At 45.7% G+C, this 10812-nt stretch overlaps 2 protein-coding genes across 2 annotated transcripts in view; one reads left to right on the top strand and one right to left on the bottom strand.

Annotated features, from left to right (window-relative positions):
* Nucleotides 1–10812, bottom strand: part of LOC107115655 (alpha-L-iduronidase-like) — a gene marked incomplete at its 3' end in the record, with an annotated part of 53026 nt that overhangs the window by 32507 nt on the left and 9707 nt on the right. The gene's annotated exons all lie outside the window — the stretch shown is intronic.
* Nucleotides 173–5275, top strand: SLC26A1 (solute carrier family 26 (anion exchanger), member 1). Its single transcript, XM_015417411.1, has 2 exons — nt 173–778; nt 3773–5275. Exons 1-2 carry the CDS (start codon nt 173–175, stop codon nt 5273–5275), a joined length of 2109 nt encoding a protein of 702 aa, XP_015272897.1.

Below are 10812 nucleotides of genomic sequence, written 5' to 3' on the forward strand. Positions count from 1 at the left end.
CCCCAATCTCTGAGATGGAGTAGGGTGCAAATCAAATGAATAACAGTAATGCATTTTCAAATGAAACTTATGTTGAACTGTTGGGTTTGAGTGCAAGAACCATGAAAGGGGATCAAGCCAATTCAAACAGTAATCTCTTTATGTCACAGGAACTGATTGAGACGGGCACAGAATGGAGAAGGAAACAGAGATTGTGAGGACAGAGAACGGGTCTCCTTTCCGTTTTCTTATGGAAAGAAAGCCTCCAGTCCGGATTCGAAAAATGGACATGATGAAAAGCCAACTCAGAAAAAACTGCACTTGCTCCATGAGGAGAATGAAAAAGTCAGTCATGGACTTCTTCCCTGTGTTACGATGGCTTCCCAAATACAACTGTAAAGAATATATCTGGGGGGACGTTATGTCTGGCCTCGTCATTGGGATCATTTTGGTACCCCAAGCAATAGCCTACTCTCTGCTAGCGGGCCTGAAGCCAATTTATAGCCTTTACACTTCCTTCTTTGCCAACATTATCTACTTCCTCATGGGTACCTCCCGACATGTTTCGGTTGGAATTTTCAGCTTATTAAGCTTAATGGTTGGACAAGTCGTGGACAGAGAACTGCTCTTGGCAGGGTTTGACCTCAACGACGATCCTCAGGAAGCCACCTACAGCAGAGGCCATTTGAATGTTACAGTTTACAACGTTACCCTCGGCTCTGTGAGTACTGAATGTGGGAAAGAATGCTACGCCATTGGAGTAGCTACGGCACTGACCTTCTTGGCTGGAGTTTATCAGGTAATGGTCCTTGTCCACTCTACGAGAATACACATTTCCTGCAGGGAGCCTAGCTTTTGCTTAAAGGGAAACCAATGAAAGAACGGCAATTTATTGCTATTTACAGGGCTATTTTTGGGCAAGAACGCACAGGAACGGAGTTCCGGCTGGCTCCCAAGTTGGCCACACCCAGCAGGACTCATCAAAAATTAGCATAATAAGCCACACCCAACAGCAGAAACTCATTAGGATTGGCTACATTGGGGGGTGTGGCCTAACATGCAAAGGAGTTCCTGCTACAAAAAAGCCCTGGGTTTTGACAACAAACAAGGTAAACAGAATAACAAGCAAAAGGTGGGTGTGGCTGGATAACCACACTTCTGGTAACATGGGGGTGCGGCCTAATATGCTAATGAGCTGTGCTGTCAGGGGTGTGGCCTAATATGCTAATGAGTTCCTGCTGTTGGGTGTGGCCTATTATGCTAATGGGTTCCTGCTGGGCTTTTTCTACAAAAAGAGCCCTGGTTATTTATGAAACAATGCAGAAGGCTAACTAGGGTTGCCAACCTCTAGGTAGTGGCTGGAGAACTCCTGATATTACAGCTGATGCCCAGGCTACACAGTGGCCAACCTCCAGGTGGTGGCTGGAGATCACATCTGATCTCCATGCTACAGAGATCAGTTCCCCTGGAGAAAATGGACACTTCAGAGGGTAGCCTCTATGGCATTATACCTTGCCGAGGCCCCTCCCCACCCCAAGCCTCACCCTCCCTAGCCTCTGCCCACCCAATCTCCAGGAATTTCCCAACCCATAGCTGGCAGCCCTAAGCTTAACAAATAGCAGTGAGAGGAAAGGAACAGAAGAGGCAAGAGGCCTATTCACACGCAGCTTTGCTTCTGCAGAGCTTCTACATGGTAAGAAACCATGCTCTCTTCCTCCCTCAAGCCTAAATGCCTACCTAACATCTTCATCCCTGATACTTATTTATTAGATTCTTTTTAGTCGCCACTCACTCAAAGGGTCTCTTAGCGACTGACAACATTAAAACCAATAAGGTAAAAACAAACAAACATAAAAACAAATATAAAATATTAACATTAAAATACATGGCAATATTAAATATTAAAGGGCTTTGGGCTAAATTACATGTCAATTACGATTAATAAGTCGGATCCAGGTTCCCTGGACCCAACTCGCTTTCCGGGCAGCCACAGGGCAGTTGATGTTGGACTTTGGGGTTGAGGGACCCACACAGACTAATTGCTTTGGAGCTCAGAGGGATGCACTAGACAAGTGGGTAAAACTTGTCCCTCCTCTCTCTTCATCCAGTGGAGCCGCACCGATGGAAGAGGCAAGGCGCTTTCTCCCACCTCGGAACAGCCCTGACCTACCTGCCCATTATTGATTTATCAAACTGACCTGCCGCTTCTCCTGCCTGAAGTAACTTAAAAAGTAAAAATACAAAATTATTAAAAAACCAGTAACATATTAATCCACACAGGTAACTTTCCTGGAGTCAGACGATACTGCTGGGAGGAAGGGAAGAAGAAGAGAAGAAACTGGATTTATAACCCGCCCTTCACTTGGAGTCTCAGAGCGGCTTACAATCTCCTTCCCTTCCTCTCCCCACAACAAACACCCTGTGAGGGTGGTGGGGCTGAGAGAGCTCTGAGAGAACTGCTCTTGAGAGAACAGCTCTGAGAGAACTGTGACTGACCCAAGGTCACACCAGCAGCTGCATGTGGAGGAGTAGGGACTCAAAGCCAGTTCTCCTAGATTAGAGTCTGCATTCCTAACCAGTACACCAAACTGGCTCAGGAGCATGTGTAAGCATGCTCAGTGGGGGACTATATCAAGGTCTTTCCCCATCTCCAAGCCTCCTTAGTTTGGAACTTGTGGCGACCTACAGGGTTTTCAAGGCAACAGACGAACAGAGGTGGTTTGCACATGGAGGAGTGAGGAATCAAACCCGGCTCTCCCAGATTAGAGTCCGTGCTCCTAACCACTACACCAAATTGGCTCTCATGGAAAAGCCATGATGCTTCCAGTCATGAATCGTGAGTAGGGCTGCCAAGTGGGGGCGGGGGGCAGGGAAACCCCCGCTTTGGAGGCCTGATTCGGGCCCTGGGGGGAACTCCGCCCCGAAACGTTGGGGGCGTGGCCCAGCACTGATGCAACCCTTCCTGCCCTCCCTTCTCATGATCTGCCTAAGTTCACAGTTTCATTAGAAGACATTAAGATTTTCTTTTAAAGAAATCCCCACAAAGTCAGAGGCAACCTCTTGTTGTTAAGCAAGGCACATTCTACTCTTACACTTGCTCTTGCTTTCTCTCTTTTTTCCCCTCATTTTCTTTTACCTTCAAAATTTTATTTAGTCAGTAGTGGGTTCTTTACTTTCTCCTTTATATGTAGTTTTTCCCCTCCCTTTTTCTGTTGTAGTTTTTGTAGTGTTAAAAAAACCCAATAAAAAATCCCCTCCGGGGGCTAAAAAAACCCAACAAAAAACAAAGTTTTATTTAATGAAAACAATACAAACATGCATAGTGAAAGATATATTACATTGTGTTTTCAATCAATTTCAACTCAGTATCCGTACTCAGTCTAATCTACTTTTCACTTCTAAAACTTATATGATAAGAGCTCAGCCTAAACACCTGTAAATCAACAATGTATCCATTCCAGATAATTACGGTTTGAGGGTAGTAGATCATTTTCCACGAAATACGTGATCAAGGGGAACCACCTGCGCACAAATTTGGTATGAGATCCTATATGACTATTCACTTGCCCTTCATATTTATCTGCAATCTTATCCATTATAAAATGATCCCAACATTTATTTCGCCAGTTCTGAATAGTAGGAGGTTTGGGAGATTTCCATGAGGCCGCTATAGTCAGTCTTGCCGTAGCCAATAATGTAGAAGTGAGGTCTGATATATATACTTCTTGAAGTGAGGTCTGATATATATACTTCTTGATTATCTTCTGTGATTTCTTTTGCTTTCTCTTTGCAGGTTCTGATGGGACTTTTCCGCTTGGGCTTTGTGTCGATGTATCTCTCCGAGCCTGTCCTGGATGGGTTTGCTACGGGTGCTTCGGTGACCATTTTAACAGCTCAAGTGAAGTATCTCATCGGGATCAAGATCCCGCGTGCCCAGGGGTACGGGATCTTAATAACCACCTGGGTTAACATTTTTCGCAACATTGCCCAGGCTAACCTTTGCGATGTCATTACAAGCACCATCTGCATTGCTGTGCTGGTCACCGCCAAGGAGCTAGGGGACAGATACAAGCATCGGCTCAAGGTCCCGCTTCCTACCGAGCTAGTGGTGATTGTGGTGGCCACGCTGGTGTCTCATTACGGGCGACTGAATGAAGTCTACGCCTCCAGTGTGTCAGGCGCCATCCCGACTGGATTTATCCCTCCCCGAGTTCCCGACGTCAGCCTCATGCAGAGAGTTGCCGTCGACGCCCTCCCTCTCGCCATCGTTGGCTTTGCGTTCACCATTTCGCTCTCGGAAATGTTCGCCAAGAAGTACGCTTACACGGTCCGAGCCAATCAGGAAATGTTCGCCATCGGCTTCTGCAACATCATCCCGGCTTTCTTCCACTGCTTCGCCACCAGCGCAGCTCTGGCCAAAAGTCTGGTCAAATCGTCGACGGGATGCCAGACCCAGGTGTCCAGCATCATAAGTGCCGTGGTCGTCCTACTGGTGCTGCTGTTCTTTGCTCCCCTTTTTTACAACTTGCAGAAGTGCATCTTGGCCTGCATTATCATCGTCAGCCTAAGGGGAGCCCTTCGGAAATTCAAAGACGTCCCCCGGCGCTACCGCCTAGACAAAATCGATGCACTCGTGTGGTGCGTGACGATGCTGGCCTCTGCCCTCATCAGCACTGAAATGGGACTTCTGGTGGGGGTTGTTTTCTCAATGCTGTGCATTGTTGGCCGCACCCAGGTTCCGCATGCTGCCCTACTGGGCCGAATTGCGAACACTGTCTTCTATGAAGACGACGGGGAATACAAAAACCTTCTGACCATTCCAAAGGTCAAAATCTTCCGCTTTGAAGCGCCGCTTTATTATGCAAACAAGGACTTTTTCCTGAAGTGCCTCCACAGAAGGACAGGCCTGGATCCAGCTGTGGAAATCGCCAAGAGGAAAAAGGCCAAGAGGAAAGGTCAACGAAGCCTTGAGAAGGGACCAGGCCAGGGAGAGCAGACTCCATGGCTAGTCCCTAAACACAACGACCTGCAAGCCATCGTTATAGACTGTTCAGCCATTTTGTTCGTCGACACGGCTGGAGTGAGCACATTAAAGGACACGCACAAAGACCACCAGGAGCTCCAAATCACTGTTCTCTTGGCTTGCTGCAACCCCAGTGTGATAGATTCTCTAGAAAGAGGAGGCTATTTGGGGAGTGAAAACAAAGACATGCACGAGTTGCTCTTTCATAGTATCCACAGTGCCATTCAGTTCGTAAGAGAGAAGGAGATTTTAGCCAATGTCTCTGTTGTATAGTTTGGGGTCCATATTTACTTCTCCCGCAACTGGCCCCTGGGAGATCCTTTGTTCACTGCATACAGGTTGGAACGGCGATCCCCTTGTCCGGACCTGGGACCCGCCTTTAATCCCAACCAGCACCTGGATCTCACTTCCAAATTTTTAACTTTTATGGGTACACAGCTGCCATGCTAACACAGCACAATCCTTTAACCTCACTCAGCATGAAGACAGGTCCCATTATATGCAACGGCACCATTCTCTTATCTAAACATTCAAAGCCAGTAAGTTATTTTATTTTTTTATTTTTAGGGTGACTTGGCCCATTTTAACGCCACACCTGAAGGGTTTTTTTACTTGAAGGTCTGCAGAGCTTCATAAAGGTTGTTACTAAAATGGAAAGCTTTTACAGTTGTGTAACGTCAGGCTGCGGTGGCTCAAGTGGTTAAGATGCTGAACTGCAGGCTGTGGAAGGTCGATAGTTCAGCAGTTCGAGACCCGAGTGTGCCGCATGACGGAGAGAGCTCCCGTCTCTAGTTCCAGCTCCTGCCAACCTAGCAGTTTGAAAGCAAGAAATTGCAAGTAGATAAATAGGGACCACTTTGGTGGGAAGGGAACAGCGTTCCGTGCGCCTTGGTGTTTAGTCATGCCGGCCACATGACCACAGAAATGTTTTCGGACAGCGCTGGCTTTTCGGCTTTGAAACGGAGATGAGCACCGCAACCCTAGAGTCGGATTCGACTGGCTTTCGATCAAGGGAACCTTTACCTTTTTTGTCAGGCAACTGACCCAAGAATATTGATGGTGCCCCTGGCAAAAATCTGATTGGTGCTTCCCTCAAGGTGGCATGTACATACAACAACATTTTCTAAATGCTCTTGGTTTTATGGACCTAACAATACTCAGTTAGCGTGTTCTGAAAATGGTCACATGAAATGGGGACCCTGTCAGTGAAATGGGGACTGTGTGCCGTAAAATTATATAACAGGGGAAGGTACAGTTATTTCAGCTCGACAGACATGAATCGTATCTGCCTTGTGTCTTACCCTGCTTGGAGTTCCTAAGAAATCAGACCCCTCCGACACACAAAGTTAATTCATGGAATGTTTTAAACAAGGTTATTTCTTGAGGGAATAATACTTTTTTTAAAAAAAGCAGATCAGAAAACCAACAACAGAAGTGAATGTTTTCTTTAAAAGCCTACCGGCATTCTGCAAAAGATAAATTTCACTTTGATTTTAGGGAGAGGAAGTAGCAAAGGACATGACCAGGGTTTACTTTATATCCTAACTCCCCACATAATTTATTTTCACTATTAGGAAAGAGCTCTGGAAAATGTGAAGTAATAATGAAGCAAAGTGCCTTTTTCTCACTCCTGAGCAACTGCAGCCCACATAGTTAGGATTAAGAGATGGGTCAAGATGGCACAGCTTGAACCACACTACCTTTTCATGGAAATCAATCTGACCAAAAGGGGTCAACTGACAGTTATCAGTGCAACAAACCACATCTGCTTCGGTTCAGTCTGGATATTTTTCCACCCACAGCCCATGCACTCTGACCACTAGCTTCCTTTCTTTGACATCTCTGATCCTTCTCAATCTCCCTCCAGCAATCAGTCAGAGATCTACTAGACTGCTCCGTCCAATTTTTGTCTTCAACTTCAGACTTGGCCTTTTTTCCTTCTCAGTTATGATTGCTTGACTGACTCCCTAAGAGCCTATTTTCAATTTGCAGGCACATGAAACCTCCTTCTGAAGGAGTATCAGATTGTACCTTATCCCCTCTTCTGTCCAGTCTCAACAACATCCCTGCACAACCGCACCACTGATTTAAGTCAGCTGAACACCTACCCAAACACGTGTGTGCATTTAGCTATTTTTCCTGTTACGACTACGATCTTAATCGTGATTGCACTGCTCAGCCTCGCAAGCCCCAGTTGGTCTACCCAGCTGTGCTACTGTGGTAAGCAAGATTGGCACCTTGTCTGAAAGAGACAGCTGGCATGCTTACTGAAGAGGAGGAGGAAGAGGAGATTGGATTTATACCCCACTCTTCACTAGGTATCTCAGAGTAGCTTACAATCTCCTTTCCCTTCCTCTCCCTACAACAGACACCCTGTAGAGTAGGTGGGGCTGAGAGAGCCCTGAGAGAACTGCTATTGAGAGAACAGCTCTGAGAGAACTGTGACTGACCCAAGGTCACCCAGTTGGCTGCATGTGGAGGAGTGAAGAATCAAACCCAGTTCTCCAGATTAACCACCTCACCAAACAAAGAATCCCTATGGTGTTCCTACTCCATGCTTCTGTGGCCAGAAGAAGATGACAGATTTTTTAAACAACAACACGGCAGAGATACTTCTCTAACTCAGTAGTTGAAAGACCCTAGGCTGGAATGCAGAACAGTCTCTTCACGTGCGTTTCAGCAAAGATAAATAAATAAATGGAGGACAGGGCAGAAGATAGCTTAGCTTTTCAGTTCTACTATTGGGTAGGCTTGTGGTTTAGTGGAAGAGCATCTGCTTGGTATGAAGAAATTCCCAGGTCCAATCCCCAGTGTCTCCAGTTAAAGGGATCAGCTAGGAGGTGACGTGCAAGACCCTGGGCCCGAGTCCCTGGAGAGCTGCTGCCAGTCTGAGTAGTCTATCCTGACCCAGACAGACCAATGACCTGATTCAGTATAAGGCAGCTTCGCGTGTTTGTGTGTATTCATGTACTGGTTCAGGAATTATGCTGCCCGTCTGTGCAGCCACTAAAAAAAGCATGCTTGTAAATTCTGCAGAGCCATGTGCAGAGGTCCACAAAGGTGCTCTCCAGCAGTGAGCCTCTCTCTTATGACAACGAGCCCATACGTGGTGCCTGACCTGGACCGAAGTGAGACATCATGCTGGGCTTCAGAAGCGGCAAGCATCCAAGTGCCTCTAAGGTTGCCACCTCGCCCAGAGAAAGATGTCTTCTCCCTTGAACAGATACTTAATATGAATGCTATTTACCGGGCGACACTATTCACCTCCATGCCGTGAGAAGCTTCCACTCCCCGTTTTCACACATTAAGGGAAAAGACGCTTTTCTCCAGATGGGCTGACAACCCTAAAGTGCCTCTGAAGGTTGATGCAAGCAGCTGGTAAGGGCCCCAATCTTCTGTCGATTCTGAGAAACCGAGAGGCGTCTCTACAAGCTGCTTCCGAGTGTCTCAGAAGCTCAGCCTGACTGAGATGAGATTTTTCTCTTTTTTTTGCAAAATGGGGGTAGGTTCACTTAACTGCTCAGCACCCCAGCTACGTAATCTACATAGCAGTGCCTGGGGTCTCCCAACTGGCTGTCTCCATTAACACCTTGATGACTGAGCGTAGGTATCTCCTGCTCCTGATATTGCCACTTGATAGTTATTAGTGATAACACAGAGCCAATTCAAACGGGCCCCCTAAGCTCAAGAAATATGCCTTCAGAATGCAAAAACTAGAATGCATGACAGAAAGTTCACCTTGTTATTTATTTATTTTTAAACCCACACCATATCCCTGTATGTAGAAAGTTAATCTATCTGGGAGAAAAGTTCAAGTTGATCTTTCTGTTTTATTTGCTAGCTTGCTATGTGCAGAGAGTTACTTTTTTTTAAAAAAAAGGGAGCATTCAAATGAGCAACACTGTACCACCATAGACACATAGGGCTTTTCTGCATTCTCATTTTAATCGCTGGTAAGTTCCTGTTTCGGGGGGGGGGGGGGGGGGGTGTGTTCCAACACATGTTTTGCTCCCTCTAATGGTTGACTCAAAATCACACAAATTTATTTCCAGCATATTTTCCTGCAATTTAACCTGGAAGAAACAGGAACTTACCAGTGAGTAAGATGAGAGCATGGAAGAGCCCATACTTTGTGACCTAATGCAAAGTGGCTAAAAATGTGCTAGACTCTGATACATTACGTACACTGCGTCTTACTCCTATTCCATTTAACATTTCAATGCAGGCAACCCATTGTCTTCAATGAGTTTTAGCCCATCAGGAGGACCATTCTACAACAACCCCCTAAGTTCCTACTGATGAGAGCGTAGGCTGAGGTCTGTTCACTGAGTAATTTGTGAATTGTAAAACTAAGAGTTTCCCGCCACAATATTTCTTAGAATGGGCAAAATGTTACATTTTTTAAAGGGTTTTTTTTTATTTTGTTCAATGCATACTAAAAATCCTGCCTCCCACATTTTATGCAGGTCCATCCGTTTAAGTGGAGTTCCTCTTTGCTGAGCGGGTTGATGCTATGTGCAGTATGGTACTAAGATGGCATTTGTTGTTTCATGTATTAATTTTGTAAATCATCCCAAACACCATCTGTCATGAAATGGGATATAAATATGGAAAATAAATAGATAAAAATTGGATTTTGTGTGCGGTAAGAAACACTAACTTTATTATTAATTTCAAAAGATATATGTCCGAATTATATCCAAATATATTACTACGAATGTCTTATCCACACGTAAGGCTTAACCATAGGTCCTCTTCCTTAACCATGGCTAAGCATTACATCTAAATACCAAAACTATAGTTAACCAAGATGTGAAGCCCATAATTTGAAGAGGCTTTACGAACGATCATTTATACCCAGGGCTTTTTTTGTAGAAAAAGCCCAGCAGGAACTCATTAGCATAACAGGCCACACCCAACAGCAGAAACTCATTAGCCTATTAGGTCACACCCCCATGCCTTCCCTTGGCTTGTCTGGGCGCCCCGCAGCTGCAGGGAGCCTGGGCAAGCTGGTCCTTGGACAGGCCGGGGAAGGCACTGGGAGGCATTTAAATGCCTCCCCAATCCTTTCTGGCCCACCCGCCTTGGAGTCGCTGGGGGGGGGGGTCGCTCTCCAAGCCTTCCCTCTGTAGCCACGCACGCAGAGGTTTTGACTGTAGTAGGCGTGGCCAACTCTGAAGCCAGCCGGAACTCCGTTCCTGTGAGTTCCTGCCCAAAAATATTCCTGTTTATACCAACAAAACAATGCAGGGTGGATCTGTTCCATGAGTACTAGCACACCCCTCCAGTGTGATGCAGGAGGCTCTTGCATTGCATCAGTTCTAGGGGGAATAATCTATGAGACCCAACCTGTCATCTGCTTTGAGAAAACCATGGCTGAAAACTATGACATTTCCTTTGCCTCTTGCAACGTGACAAGCAAGTCTTGTTGGTATCTCCCTATCCAGAGGTCATTTTGGGGGAGATCGCGGGGGATCGCAGTTCCCTTGGGTGAGGTCCGACGCCTATGGTTAAGTGTTCTACCTCCATACAATTTTGGGGTGTTTTTTTTTAAATGTAAAGAACAAATTCCTGAAAGAAATAACGTTTTATGTCTGAGGATATAGAGAAATAGCTGGTTGTGACACTTCAGTCATATTTCCTTTAAAACTATGCAGGTGATCTTTACTTGATCCGTTACGCTACATTTTAAACTTGCATTCCTGTGTTTACGGCTGTTGATACACATATATACCTATTAAACGTGTTATTTTATATCGGTTTGATCTATTAACCTCTGGAGGAGTATATCTTATGTAGATGAAAGAGTG

This window comes from Gekko japonicus, unplaced genomic scaffold (assembly GCF_001447785.1).
Source record: "Gekko japonicus isolate JY-2015 unplaced genomic scaffold, Gekko_japonicus_V1.1 scaffold2598, whole genome shotgun sequence".
Taxonomy (NCBI): Eukaryota; Metazoa; Chordata; class Lepidosauria; order Squamata; family Gekkonidae; genus Gekko; species Gekko japonicus.